Source organism: Muscardinus avellanarius, assembly GCF_963383645.1.
Source record: "Muscardinus avellanarius genome assembly, chromosome: 16".
NCBI classification, from domain to species: domain Eukaryota; kingdom Metazoa; phylum Chordata; class Mammalia; order Rodentia; family Gliridae; genus Muscardinus; species Muscardinus avellanarius.
The window spans coordinates 44,840,195-44,855,087 of NC_137802.1; the positions used below are offsets into that span (position 1 = coordinate 44,840,195).

At 47.6% G+C, this 14,893-nt stretch overlaps 1 protein-coding gene across 1 annotated transcript in view; it reads right to left on the reverse strand.

Moving 5' to 3' along the window:
• The window catches only part of MYCBPAP (MYCBP associated protein), a gene marked incomplete at both ends in the record, with an annotated part of 28,227 nt that extends 15,465 nt beyond the window's left edge, over positions 1-12,762 (reverse strand). Inside the window, 2 exons of the mRNA XM_080714039.1 lie at positions 128-255; positions 12,687-12,762. Coding sequence (XP_080570165.1) covers positions 128-255; positions 12,687-12,762 — 204 coding nt within the window. The remainder of the gene's footprint in view (positions 1-127; positions 256-12,686) is intronic.
• Between the last annotated feature and the right edge of the window lie 2,131 nt (positions 12,763-14,893).

Sequence of the window (14,893 nt, forward strand, 5' to 3'; positions counted from 1 at the left end):
CTTCAATGGGTTCTCTCTCCTCCCCCATAGAATTAGCCCTTGTGAGGAAGGAGGACTGTGTGGAGAGACCTTGGGCATAGATGATGTTCCAGACCACAGGCGCTGGCCAGGAGGACTTCATCCTTACCTTCTTCAAGTCTTCCTTCTTAATGGCTAAGGCAAGAATGTCATCTCCTTGCAGGACATTGCTGACAGGCTCGGGCTCTTCCTGAATGGGGGGTGTGAGCTGTTCAGTGACCTTTGGCCGCTTCTTTTCTGAAGAAAAGCAGAATGCTGGAATTGCTCAAAGAGCTTTCTGTACATATAATTGTGTAGCTATAACAATAAGCCTCAGGCTGGGGACATTGCTCAGTGGTAGCATGCCTGCCTAACAAGCACGAAGCAACAAGACCCTGGGCTTGATGCCCAGCACGGCAATCAGTCAATCAATCAATCAATCAATTAGTATTAGACCGCGTGGAAGAAGGCAGAGCTCGCCTTCTTCGCAGCACTTCCTGGGGTGATGGGAATTCTCTGCAGAGGGTCCCCCTACTCACACCCTCAGGCCTGCCACAGTTACTAAGGTTTCTGTAGTCAAAACTGAGATCAAAATATGTTTCATAGCCTGGTGTGGTGGCGCACACTTGTAATTTTAGTACTTGGGAGGCTGAGACAGGAGGATCGCAGGTTCAAAGCCAGCCTCAACAACTTAGCAAGGCCCTCTGCAACTTAGTGAGACCTGTTTCCAAATAAAAAATAAAAGTTGGTGCCGGGCATGGTGGCGCACGCTTGTACTCCCAGCATTCGGGAGGCTGAGACTGGAGGATCGCGGTTCGCGGACAGCCTCAGCTACTTAGTGAGGCCCTCTGCAACTCAGTGTGACCTGGTTTCAAAAATAAAGAATAAAAAATAGGGCAGGGGGTGTAGCTCGAAAGTCGAATGCCCCTGGGTTCCATCCCCAGACCCACAAAATAAATAAATAAATAAATAAAGATAAAAATAAAAAAATAAAAGAATAAAAGTCGGGCTGGGGGTTTAGCTCAGAGGTAAAATACCTCTGGGTTCAATCCTCAGTGCCACAAAAAAAAAAAGAGAGAGAGAGAGAGAGAGATGTTTCATTTCAGGCTGTGCTATTAATAAGCTGGAGAACCACGGGACCACACCACTTCACCTCCCTGGGCCTCCGTCTTTCATTTGTAAGACGAGAAAGTGGGACTAAATCAAATATTAGCTCAATGTCTGCCTCAGAATCTTCTGGGGAGCTTTGCAAATAGAGCTTCCTGAGTATGAGGGTATATGGAGCTATACTGTTTTAAAGTCAGGGAAGGTTTAAAAACCAAATTCTAGGATTCTGGTATACCGTGTGTGTGTGTGTGTGTGTGTGTGTGTGTGTGTGTGTGTGTGTGTTGCTGGGGAATGAAACCAGGAGCATTCTGCATCCAAGATATACCCCCAGCCCCATTTGTGTGTGTGTGTGTGTGTGTGTGTGTGTGTGTGTGTGTGGTACTGGGGTTCCTGGAAACCCTTCTACCTCCAGGCTATACTCCCAGACCTATTTTATATCTTTTTTTTTTTTTTTTTGGTGGTGGTACTGGGGTTCCTGGAAGCCCCTCTACCTATGGGCTACACTCCCAGACCTACTTTTTATACTTTTTATTTGGAAACAGGGTCTCTTAAGCCAGCACCGCTCGCTGGCTTCGACCTGCGCGATCCTCCTGTCTCCGCCTCCCAAGCGCGGGGATTACAAGCGTGCGCCACCATGCCCGGGCCCAGGCCTATTTTTTATTCTTTTTTTTTTGGGGGGGGGGGGTTTGTTTTGTTTTGTTTTGTTTTTGCAATCCCGGGTATGGAACCCAGGGGCATTCTACCTTCGAGCTACATCCCCAGGCCTATGTTTTATTCTTTATTTTGAAAAGGGTCTCACTGAGTTGCAAAGGGCCTCACTAAGTCGCTGAGGCTGTCTGGGAACCGTGATCCTCCTGTCTCAGCCTCCCAAATGCTAGGATTACAAGTGTGCACCACCACGCCTGACTTTTATTCTTTATTTTGAAACAGGGTCTCACTAAGTTGCAGAAGGCCTCATTCAGTAGCTGAGGCTGGCCTTGAACCTGTGATCCTCCTGCCTCAGCCTCCCAGGTACTGGGATTACAAGCATGCGCCACCACGCCCAGCGTTGTGCCATGGTTTTGTGTAACTAGACTAGATGTTTTCCCAGCCTCCTGCAGAGCTGGCATTGATCCATGCTTCTCAGTAAAGGCGCTGGGTTTCTTAAGACACTGGTTAAAATGCAGATGCCCTAGCAGAAACAAGATATGCATCACTGAGCATTTGTTCTATAGTCTTTCACTTAATAATGACCTTGTAAAACCAGGCGTGGTGGTGCCGGCTTGTAATCCCAGTATTTGGGAGGCTGGGACATATGGAGCAGGTTCGCAGGTTCGAGGACAGCCTCACCAATTAGTGAGTCTCTCATCAACCTAGTGAGACCCTGTATCAAAAATTTAAAAATAAATAAATAGGTCTGAGGGTGTGGCTCAGAAGTAGAATGCCCCTGGGTTCAATCTGCAGCACAATCAATGAATCAATATAATGACCTCAAATTCTTCAAATTCTTCCGTCCTCAGCCTCCCAAAGTACTGGGATTACAGGTGGGCACCACCACGCCCGGCATAAGCATGAGTTTTAAAATAGCTGGAGTGCAGTGAGAAGGGTGGCAGGAAGCAGAACCGCGGCGGGAAGGGGGGGCCCTATCACCAAGAGCTCAGTGAGCCGCGCAGAGGACTTTGCCCTGTGGGCCACTGCACGGCATGGGCTGAACTAGTGAGGGCAAGACGGACCACAAGAATACTTAGGAGTTTGCTGCAGTCGTAAAGCGATTGATGTCGATAGTGAGTCAAGCAGCTAGAGAAAAAGGAGCGAGCTGGGCCTGTGTCTCTCAGCGGCAGCAGAGACATGTCAACACACAAGGACACGTCAACACACAGAGACACGTCAACACACAGGGCAGAAGACGGCTACTCTCTGGCCAGGACACAGCCTCTGCCTGCCGTCCAAAGCCATGATTTAACTACTTTGAATGTACATCTTGTTTCTCTGGCTGGGGAGAAGCTCATCCTTTCCTTCTGGTTCAGAAGGGCTTGATGTAAGGCCCTGTACAAAACAATCAAAAGAAAAAACCTAAGCCCTGCCTTCAGGGCATTTAAAACATTTGGTTTTATTCACTTGCTTTTCAAAGAATTCTAATCTTCAAGAGACCATATCATTCAAACATCAAGGCAGGGGTTTCAGCTAACAAAATCAAACTACTTTTTAAAAAATGTCCACCTAGTTGGTGGCCCAAAAAAAAAAAAAAAAAAAAAAGGCAGAATCATTCCAAGGATCACGTAACTTCAGCCTAGAGGCCACCGTCCATCTCTTTCACAGTGGGTTCTGCACAAACCCAAGACTATCTGTTTAGCTGAGTGTGGCGGTGCACGTCTGTAATCCCAGCACTCAGGAGGCCGAAACAGGAGAGTCGCAAGTTTATATCTAGCCTCAGCAATTTAGCAAGGCCCTCAGCAACTTAGTGAGACCATTTCAAAACAAAAATAGGGCTGGGGCATAGCTTCCCGGTAAAATGCCCCTGGGTTTAATCCCCAGTACCATTAAAAACAAACAAACAAGCCGGGCGTGGTGGCCCACGCTTGTAATCCCCGCGCTTGGGAGGCTGAGACAGGAGGATCGCGCGGGTTCGAAGCCAGCCTCAGCTAGTTAGCGAGGCTCAAAGCAACTTAGACCCTGTTTCAAAAATAAAATATAAAATAGGACTGGGAGTATATCCGGGAGGTAGAAAGCCTCTGGGTTCCACCCCCAGTACCACAAAAACAAACAAACAAACAAACAAACACAAAGTGTCTGCTCAAAGCACATACGCACACACAGGCAGGGACAAGCAGCTTGACTCCAGGTTCTGGTCTGAGCTGCTGCCGTGTGTGGAGATGCAGCCTCGGGTCTTGATTTCCACTTTTCCCTCCCTCTATTTAGACCAAGTCATAAAGCCTACTTATGACAAAGCCATGCCCACAAGAGAACTGTACCAACAGAAGGCCTGCGTTTATACGTATTTTAGTTATTATTCACACTTTCCAGGACAGTTGTTTCTTCTCCTATCACCTTGGTTGGTTTACATCTTTCTTGGGGATTAAATTCTCCAGATAGGCATGTGTGCATATTCCTATAAGCACATGCGCGTGTGCATGTGTGTACATGTGTGTCTTTTTTCCTTCTCTACCTCTTTTTTTTTTTTTTTTTTTTTGGTGGTACTGGGGATGAAACCCAGGGGCCTTCTACCTCAGGGCTACACTTCTGACCTATTTTATATATTTTATATATTTTATATATTTATATATTTTATTTGGAAACAGGCTCTCTTAAGTCAGCTGATGCTGGCTTCGAACCTGCGCTATCCTCCTGTCTCAGCCTCCCAGGCCCAGGGATTACAAGCGTGTGCCACCATGCCCGGCTCCCTCTATTTTTGTTGGGTACTGGGAATTGAACCCAGGGATATTCTAACTTTGAACTATACCCATACCCTTTTATCTTTTGTTTTGAGACAGTCCAGTCTTTCTAAGTTCCTGAGGCCTTCCTTGAACCTGTGATCCTCCTGTCTCAGCCTCCTATGTACTGGGATTAAAGGTGTGGGCCACCATTCCTGGCTCAGATGTGTGTTTTTCACTGGTGCGAATAGAATTATCAGGTATAAATATAAACCTTCAACATCGCTGAAGATTTCTGGGAGCCAAAACTCCTACCCCTTTCAGTGATACAAAAGCTGATTTTTCACATTCGGTTGAGCTTGAAATGGTCAGAGAAACTCTGATCTGAGGTTTTTCTGAGAGCATTATCTTGAAGGCTGTACAGTTAAGTGCTCTGTTACTGTGTGCAGTCAGGGAATGGTGTGTTCCAGTTAATAAAATATTCATTAAAACGAGACATACATTTTAAAGTTAAATTCATGCTGGAGATTACTCACCAAGCACCCTGTGTGCTCTAAACCACAGAGGAGATGGTATAAACAATTACAATATGGCTTCTCCTCTTGGGAACCGAAAAATGCATAAGATGCTAACAGGCAGCAGCAATCACAGTAACATGAGAGCCGCATGAGGGGTGCAGGCAAGGCTGCTCGAACATCAAAGACGGAACAGCGCCTGTGGGCCCCAGGGTGTAGGGCTCTCAGGAAGGTTCAGGGGAGCAGCTGCACAGACAGCTTCCCAGGCTAAGACAGGCTTGAAAAGAGGAAGGTTTTGTACAAGTGGAGCAGCAAAAGGAGATGTTTGAGTGTTAGGAGTGCAGCTCAGTGGTAGAGCACTTGCCTAGCATGCCTGAGGCCCCGGGGTTTGATTCTCAGCTCCTCAAGAAACAAAACGAAGATGTTCCAGGTGAGGCCCCAGTCTGAGCAGGGCTGAGCACAGGAGATCCGTGGCATGGTGACACGGAAGGCCTGCCGGGGAGGTAGGGGTGCTGCTGGAAGCCAGGGCATGATGGTTTTGTGAAGTACAGCCCAGGCGACTGCTTCCTGGTCCAAGAGAAAGAACTGATGACAAGGGCGTTCCCCTGTCCAGTGAGGGGGAGCCAGATGGACTGGACGGGAACCAGAGGGAAAGAATGAGCCTCTGGGGGACATTTTAGGGCCTGCTGGAGGGCGCCATGAGGTGGAGGTATGTCACCAATGAACCTGGGCAGGCCCAGCTCTCTTCTATTCTGGAAACCCAACCTGAGTGGGGCTGCAGGTGAGCCAGCACACTGGCCTTTCTCTGCTCATCCTGACAGCTCGGGGTGGGGGTGGGGGTCAGAGAAACCAGCCCCCTTGCAGGAGGCAGTCAAGTGACACCTCTGCTGGTACCAGGCCAAGCAGCTGGAAACCAGATGCTCAGGCCAGGAGTAGGGATGAGGACACCTGGACTCATTTTTTCTGCTTCTTGTTTTATTTAAATGTTATTCTTTTTTTGGTTTAAAATCTTTGGAAAATCCTTTTTTTTTTTTTTTAAATGATGGGGGTTAAACCCAGGGGTATTCTACCTCTGAGCTACACCCCACAGTCCTTTTAATTTGAAAGAGGGTTTCACTAAGTTGCTGAGGCTGGCTTATTATTATTATTATTATTATTATTATTATTATTATTATTATTATACTGAGGGTGGAACCCAGGAGCTTTTCTACCTCCGGGCTATACTCCCAGACCTATTTTATACTTTATTTAAAAACAGGGTCTCAAGCCGGGCGTGGTGGCGCACGCTTGTAATCCCTGTGCTTGGGAGGCTGAGATAGGAGGATTGCACAGGTTCGAAGCCAGCCTCAGCTATTTTGTGAGGCTCTTAGCAACTTAGTGAGACCCTGTTTCCAAATAAAATAAAAATAAGTCTGGGAGTATAGCTCAGAGGTAGAAAATCCCTGGGTTCCACCCCCAGTACCACCAAAAAAATAAAAATAAAAATAGAAATAGGGTCTCACCAAGTTGCTGAGAGCCTCACTAAGTAACTGGGGCTGGTTTCGAACCTGTGCGATCCTCCTATCTCAGCCTCCCAAGCGCTGAGATCTCAAGCATGCGCCACCATGCCCGGCTTGCTGAGGCTGGCTTGGAACCTGCAATCTTCCTGTCTCAGCCTCCCCAGTACTGAGATCACAGGCATGCACCACCATGCCTGGCAAATCTTTGGGAAGTTTCGACCTCAGGAGTGGGCTGGGCACCAAAGCAAGGACAGTCCCTGCCAGGGCAGAGATTTTACAGGTGGGGAAAGAGGATCTGTTACTGCTGGGAATCTTCTGTGTTGCTTAGCAACAACAGCAGAGAGAGAGAGAGAGAGACAGAGAGAGAGAGAGAGAGAGAGAGAGAGAGAGAGAGAGAGAGACAGAGAGAGAGAGACAGAGAGAGAGAGAGACAGAGAGAGAGAGAGAGAGAGAGACAGAGAGACAGAGAGAGAGAGAGAGACAGAGAGAGAGAGAGACAGAGAGAGAGAGACAGAGAGAGAGAGACAGAGAGACAGAGAGAGAGAGAGAGAGAGAGAGAGAGAGACAGAGAGACAGAGAGAGAGAGAGAGAGAGAGAGAGAGAGAGAGAGAGAGAGAGAGAGAGAGAGAGAGCGCACACACGCACTGGGACTCAAAAGGGCGCCCAGGCCCCTAAACAGATTTGCAGTCACTGCATTTTTGCTCATGATTCAGAGACCTTGTGGAAATGTACACAAGGTTACAAGATTACTTTTGTTGATTGGCTGCATTACATGATGGAGTCCTGCTCTACATTAGAGGCTTCCCTGAGAAGGTCCAGGACAAAAGCGCTCTTGCACACTGAACACTTTGGTTTTTCCTCCTTATTATGATGCATGTTCTTAACTCAAAGGCTATTTAACAACAACAAATGTTCCCCTTATTAAAAATAAATATGCTAGCCAGGCGTGGGGGCGCACACTTGTAATCCCAGCATTCGGAAGGCTGAGACTGGAGGATCGCGGTTCATGGACAGCCTCAGCTACTTCGTGAGGCCCTCAGCAACCCAGTGTGACCCTGTTAAAATAAAGAATAAAAAATTGGGCAGGGGGTGTAGCTCAGAGGTCAGATGCCTCAGGGTTCCATCCCCAGACCCGCAAAATAAATAAATAAATAAATAAATAAATAAATAAATATGCAAAGCCGGGCACGGTGACACACCCCAGTAATCCCAGTACTTGGGAGGCTGAGACAGGAGAATCACTGGTTTGAGGTTAGCCTCAGCAAGTAGTGCGACTCTCATCAACCTATCAAGACCCTGTCTCAAAATACAAATTTAACAGTAGGGCTGGGGTGTAGCTCAGAGGTAGAATGTCTTTGAATATCAATCCCCAGTACCACATGCCTGTAATCCTAATACTTGGGAGGCTAAACAGGAGGATGGTAGGTTTGTGACTGCCCTCAGCAACTTAGTAAGGCTCTTTGCAACTTAGTGAGACCCTGTTTGAAAGTAAAAAATAACATAGGGCTGAAAGTGTATCTCAGAGACAGAATGGCCCTGGGTTCAACCCCAGTACCACAATACATAAATACATAAACACATAAATATGCAAGCCAGGCATGATGGTGTACACCAATAATCCCGGTACCTGGGTCACTGAGACAGGAGGATAGCCAGTTTGAGGCCAGGTTCAGCAATTTGGTGAGAGCCTCAGCAATATATCAAGACCCTGTTTCAAAATAAAAAATAAGAAGGATAGAGGTGTAGCTCAGAGGTGGAATGCCCCTGGGTTCAATCCCCAGGGCCAAAAGGGGGGAGGGGGAGCAATGAAAAATCTTTTATTTGTTTACAGTGGAATGTTCTAATCTGATCAAGATGGCAAAAAAACAGGTGAGCAGGAGCAGTGGCTAGGAGAGCCTTTGATTGCCCTTGGGAGAGAGAACCAGATAGATAGATATATATATTTTCTTTCTCTCTCTTAACTATTAGAAAGTATGTCATGAAACAGCATCAGCCTTTTATACCATGAAGAAGCATAAAAGAAAGCTATACCAAAAAGCAACCAGGTTCTTGTTAGGTTTCTGGGCCTTGCAGAGGACTCACCTGACCCAGGCCTGCTGTTCTCGCCCCACAGAGCTCTCGCCACCTCTGCGGCTGGTCCCGGGGCCCCAAGCACGCGCCCAGACCTCCCGACCTTGCAGGAGAAGGCCCTTCATGGCCTCGCCCCTGCCTACCTACCTCTGGCTCCCCTGCTCAGAATTTCACAAACTCATGCTCCTCCCTAGACCTGGAGAAGCAACCCTTTTTATGGATTTATTTTTAAATCTGGCATAAATGTCACATTCTTCAGAAAGCCTTCCCCCTTAACTCAACCATCCACGGCCTGGCTCAGGTGCTCTGGGACCCCTTCGCCCCAGCATGTGCGTATAGCACAGCAGTTATATGCGACATTTGTCTAGGTATTCCTGCCTGGTCTTCCTGCCTGGTCTTCACTAGATTTGGTTCCTTCCTTCCTTCCTTCATCCATTCATTCATTCCTTTTTTTGTGGAACTGGGGATTGAACCCAAGGGTATTTCTATCTCTAAGCAATACCCTCAACTCACTCCTTCCTTCCTTCCTTCCTTCCTTCCTTCCTTCTTTCCTTTTCTTTTCTTTTTTCTTTTTCTTTTCAGTACTGGAGATTGAATGCAGGGGCATTCTACCTCCAAACTACATCCCCAGCCCTATTTTTTATCCTTTATTTTGAAACAGGGTCTCACTAAGTTCCAGAGGGACTCACTAAGTACCTGAGGCTGGCTGCAAACCTGTGATCCTCCTGTTTCAGCCTCCCAAGTTTACAAGCATGGAATTTACAAGCAGTCTACTGGGATTACAAATATGAGCCACCATGCATGGCTCCCCCAGTCCCTTTCATATTCTGCTTTGAGGCAGAGTTTCACTAAGTAGCTGAGGCTATCCTTCAATCTGCAATCCTCCTGTCTAAGCCTCCTAAATACTGGGATTATAGGTATATGCTTCTGTATTAGTATTGGGAAGAGGTTTTAAAATTTATTAATGTATCAGTATTGGGAAAGAAGTCCAATTTTAAAAATATATCTTCTTTACTAAGAAAGCCAGGGCTAGCTAGCAAGAAGAAGGGGACTTGTAATTTACATTTTAAAGGAAAGAAGGCTGGAGACAGGAAAGAGGGTTTCTTTACATTTCTAAAACAATTTCACACATCTGGGGGGGATTGGGAGATGGGGCTGCCCCCCCTTCTGGGGCAGATCCGCCTGGAGACAGCAGAACCAGGGCTCGAGATAAGGGGTAGCATTATCTCCAGATCAAAGGAACTGCTGCAGACTTGGTCGGGATAAAACACTTAGTAAACTGGAGTTCTATGGCATTTTCATTCGAATTGCCCCCCTGTGCCCCGCTCCCGCACAGGGCTGTAACTATCTCTATATTTCTATCTTTTTAATAAACTTCTTTAAATCTTCAGCAGATGTCCAAGCCATGAATATTTATTCTTAGCTTAGGACAAGAATCCACGGTTTTTCTGTTTGTGTGGTGGTGGTGGGGGGGGAATTGCTTCTCCCCACACACACACCATGCATATTTCACCCACGACACTTCCACACTCAGTTTGGACTCAAGTTTCTTGAGGACTGGGATTGTACCCTTAGCACTGAGGGACCACAGAAGAGATTAAAAACAGATAGAATGGCCGGGCGTGGTGGCGCACGCTTGTAATCCCCGCGCTTGCTTGGGAGGCTGAGACAGGAGGATCGCACGGGTTCAAAGCCAGCCTCAGCTACTTAGTGAGGCTCTCAGCAACTTAGACCCTGTTTCCAAAAAATATAGGTCTGGGAGTATAGTCTGGAGGTAGAAAAGCCCCTGGGTTCCACCCCAAGTACCACCAAAAAAAAAAAAAAAAAAAAAAATCCAGGTAGATTGGCTGATGTAGCGGCACATACCTGCATACTTGTTTGTAGTCCTTGGGAGGCTGAGAGAGGAGGATCACAGGTTTGCGGCCAGATGCAGCTACTTACTGAGGCCCTCTGCAACTTAGTGAGACTCTGTTTCAAAATGAAAAATAAAACAGGGCTGGGAGTGTAGCTCAGAGGTAGAATGTCCCTAAAAAAAAAAAAAAAAAAAAAAAAAAAAAAAGGTAGAAAGGAGAAAACGGAAGGAAAAGGAGACTTAAACCTGAAAACCTTATGCTAAAGTTCCTCATATCTCTCCCAGGCCTGCCACCCCCAAATTTCTAGGAAATCTACAAATCTTTACTTATAATCTTAAAGTTACTAGAAATTCACTAACTTATGAAAATTGCCTTTGGCAAGGTACTGTTAGATTAGATTAAGCAAGGGAGATAGGGTATTTTAAGAAACCTGTAAATCTAGGGTACATTCCAAATGTTATCTACAGATCAGATAGGGAGAGAAGGTTAACCTAAAGGCCCGCCCCCCAGACCACCATTCTCATGTACCTTCCCATTCCCACCCCTTGCCAAGTTTCTTTTAGGATTCTGGGCCACATATCACTGTTGAGATAACTCATATTCTCCTTTGAATATGTATTCCTTGCTTTCTTGAATACATCTTTGCTTGTGCCTCTATCTGACACACTTTGAAGTTCTTTTCTTATTTACTCATTTGTTGTTGATTTGTAGTACTAGAGGATTGAACCCAGGGGCATTCTACCTCTAAGCTACAGCCCAGCCCTATTTTCATGTGTCTGTGTGTGTGTGTGTGTGTGTGTGTGTGTGTGTGTGTGTTACTGGGGTTTGAACTCAGGGGCAACTGACCTCTGAGATATACCCCCAGGCCCTTATTATTTATTTATTTATTTATTTATTTTGTTTTCAAACCAGGTCTCCATAGGTTGAGAGTCGCTACTTGCTAAGGCAGTCCTCTAACCTGAGATCCTTCAGTCTCAGCCTCCCAACTACTAGACTTACAAGTGTGTGCAATCATGCCCCGTTGATTACTTTTTTTATTTTGGAACAGAGTCTCACTATTTACTGATGGGCTCAAGAAATTGCTGACGCTGGCCTCGAACCTGGGATCCTCCTGTCTCAGCTTCCCAAGTCCTGGGATTACAGGTGTATGCCACTGCACCTGGCTTGAAATTATTTTCTATGTTTGTCAAGGACCCTGTCATCCTGAGTTAAGAGCCTCTTCTCCAGGACCTCCTTGGACTCCTTCTGGTGACAACCAATACCCTCGTTGCCCAGAATATAATGCCCACACATGGGGGGCCTGCACGAGATAAAAACAGGGCTGGAGTGTTGCTCTGTGGTAGGGCACCTGCTGGATTTGATCCCAACACAGGAAAGAAAAGATCAAATATGGAATAGTTTGCAAAGGGAAGCATGTCCCTGGGGGTCAGGCAGACAGTCTGCCCTCTCTCACCCGCAACCAGAGGGAAACTGCAGTCATGTCAGCTGGCCTGGTGACTCACATCATAATCCCAGGACTTGGGAGGCTGAGATGGGAGGATCACAGTTTATAGGGCAGCCTTAGCAACTTAGTGAGACCCACAAGAGCCGAAGGAAACCTTGTTTCAGAACCAAAATAAAAAGGGCTGGGGATGTAGCTCTGAAGTAGAATGTCCCTGGGTTCAACCCCCAGTACCAAATAAGGAAGGAAGGAAGGAAGGAAGGAAGGAAGGAAGGAAGGAAGGAAGGAGCGAGCAGCTATGTCTAGTGACTCCAGGTTAAGCAAGCTGGACAAGATTCACATGGCTAGAGAGGGCACATGATAGGAAGACATTCTGAAACAGGACTAGCCAGGTCAGGCATCTTTTCTGGGTTTTTCCAGCAGGACTCTTAGGTGACCCCTGTCTAGGTGGTTGGTTTCATCAGTCAACTTGGGTCTTGCACTCCTTCCTCAATTCCTCTTTTTACAGACCCAAATTCCTGGCCCCTCTTAGCCTAAACCCCCTCCTGGCTCTTTTCCTAACCCAGCTCAGGAATCCCATCTCCTGTGGCCACAGGAAGATCAAGTTAGAGGTCGAGGCCTCTTACTCCTCAGCCACTGGTCCCCGACGCCCTTCTCTCAATCCCCAACTTGCTGTGTCTCCACCCAAGGCCTGGTGCGCTCCACCTCCCTGTCCAGAGGTTTCTGTGCTGTTCCTCATCCTTAAGTTCTCTGTGTCCCGTACCCCCTGCTCCAGTGATCTTTATCGGATCACCCTCCGGAAGACCCAGCGTCCCAGTTGGGTTCTCCTGTGCACCCAGGCAGCCAGAGCCAACCTTTCATGTTCTCCACGGACTCCAAGAATTTGCTGGTTGGTATTCTGACGCGGGATTCCTTCTTTAAAGACTTCATGATGCCACCCCCGGCTGCGAGCCTGACCCTGCGCCGCCCGGCCCCCCCGCGACCACCGGGCTGCGCAGCGTCCCCGCGTCCCCGCGCCCCCAGCCGGCCAGCGGCTGCCGCGGCGTCCTTAACAACGCGCCGTAGCAACCAGCGGCCCGCGCGCCGGCGCGCACCCACCGATCAGCTTGGGCGGAGAGTGCTTGTGAGACAGTTTCTTCATCGGGCCGCGCCCGCCACCGCCGGCTCCTCGCGCCCAGACCCCGAGAAAGCCGGGGAACCCCGAGGGCCCGTGACGTCACAGGCGGCGAGGAGCGCCGTGACGTCACCCGCCAGGCGGTGGCGAGGCCGAGATCCTGCGAGCTGAGGAGGCTGGGACCCAGGCTGCTCCGCCCGCGCTGGACAGCTGTCCATCACCTCCCAACCCAGCCAAGCTTTGACCCCAGCTCGGCGTCTTCCTACGCGGCCGGCTGCAGACTTTGGAGATGCTGCCCTTGACACCCCAACTGAAAGTAGCCCTTCTGCTACCTCAAATGTATAATCACCTCTGCCTTATTACTGTTATCATTATTATTATTAGGTATTGAGGAGTGAAACCAGGGGCACACTACTACAGAGTTACACACCCGGCCCTTCTTATTTAATTTTTTTAACTAGTTTATTTATGTATATGCTTTTATTGGTGCATTAAGTCCCCCTTCCCTTTTTGAGGTACTGTAGATTGAACCCAGGGGCGTTCTACCTCTACCTCTGAGCTACACTCCCAGCCCAATATTTATTTATTTATTTATTTATTTATTTATTTATTTATTTATTTATTTATTGTGGTGCTGGGGATGGAACCCAGGGGCATACACCCCTAGCCCTATTTTTTATTCTTTTTTTTTTTTTTTTTTTTTTTTTGGTGGTGGTGGTACTGGGGTTCCTGGAAACGCTTCTACCTCCGGGCTACACTTCCAGACCTATTTTTATAAGAATATTTATTTATTTATTTATTTATTTATTGCGGGTCTGGGGATGGAACCCAGGGGCATTTGACCTCCGAGCTACACCCCCTGCCCTACTTTTTATTCTTTATTTTGAAGCCGGGTCTCACAGAGTTGCAGAGAGCCTCACTAAGTAGCTGAGGCTGTCTGTGAACCACAATCCTGTCTCAGCCTCCAGATGCTGAGATTACAAGCGTGCACCACTACGCCCGTCTTTTATTCTATATTTTGAAACAAAGTTGCGGAGTGCCTCACTAGGTAGCTGAGGCTGCCGGTGAACACAGATCCTCCTTGTCTCAGCCTTCCAAGTACTAGGATTACAAGCGTGTACCACCACGCCCGTTTCCAATTTTATTTTTAATTTTGAAACAGGGTCTGTCTAAATCGCTGGCTGTAAGCCTCAGATCCTCCCAAGTTGCTGTGTTAACAGGCGTGTACCTGTGTGCCGCGCTGCTTTATTATTATTATTTGTTCAGAGCCACGGTGCATTCTGGAGCTAGCTTGCTTGTTTATGAGAGTGCCTGTGATCTTACTCACTGTCAGAATGTCAGCTCCATGAGAACAGAGACGGCCTGTCCCTTGCCTGTCCCTAACCCAAAGTTTAGGAAACGGCAGTTGCTCAAGAGACTGCGTGCCCCATAATGAAGGGGCTCTAGAGCTAGACAGAACTGAGTACCTATCCCAGTTCTGCCCGCTTGCTGGCTGTGTGTTTACCGACCAATCCCTTGACTTCTCTGAGCCACAGTTTTCTCACTTATAAAATGGAGTTATGCCAGGTGTGGTGGCGCACGCTTGTAATCCCCGCGCTTGGGAGGCAGAGAAAGGAGGATCGTGCTGGTTCGGAGCCAGCTGGCTTAAGAGACACTGTTTCCAAATTTAAAAAATATAAAATAGGTCTGGGAGTGTAGCCTGGCGGTAGAAGGGCTTCCAGGAACCCCACTACCACCAAATAAAATAAAATAAAATGGAAGTTATAATGCCTCCCTCACAGGGCCCTGTAAGGATTAAATGGGCACGAATTTACCCAACACAGTGTCCACCATAAACTCTAGTGCCTTCTCTGTCAGTTCTCAAAATCATGATGGAGTCTGAGGAAGGGGGTACACGGTACCCACTTTATAGATGGAGCAACTGAGCTTGGGGGAGGAGAGGGCTTA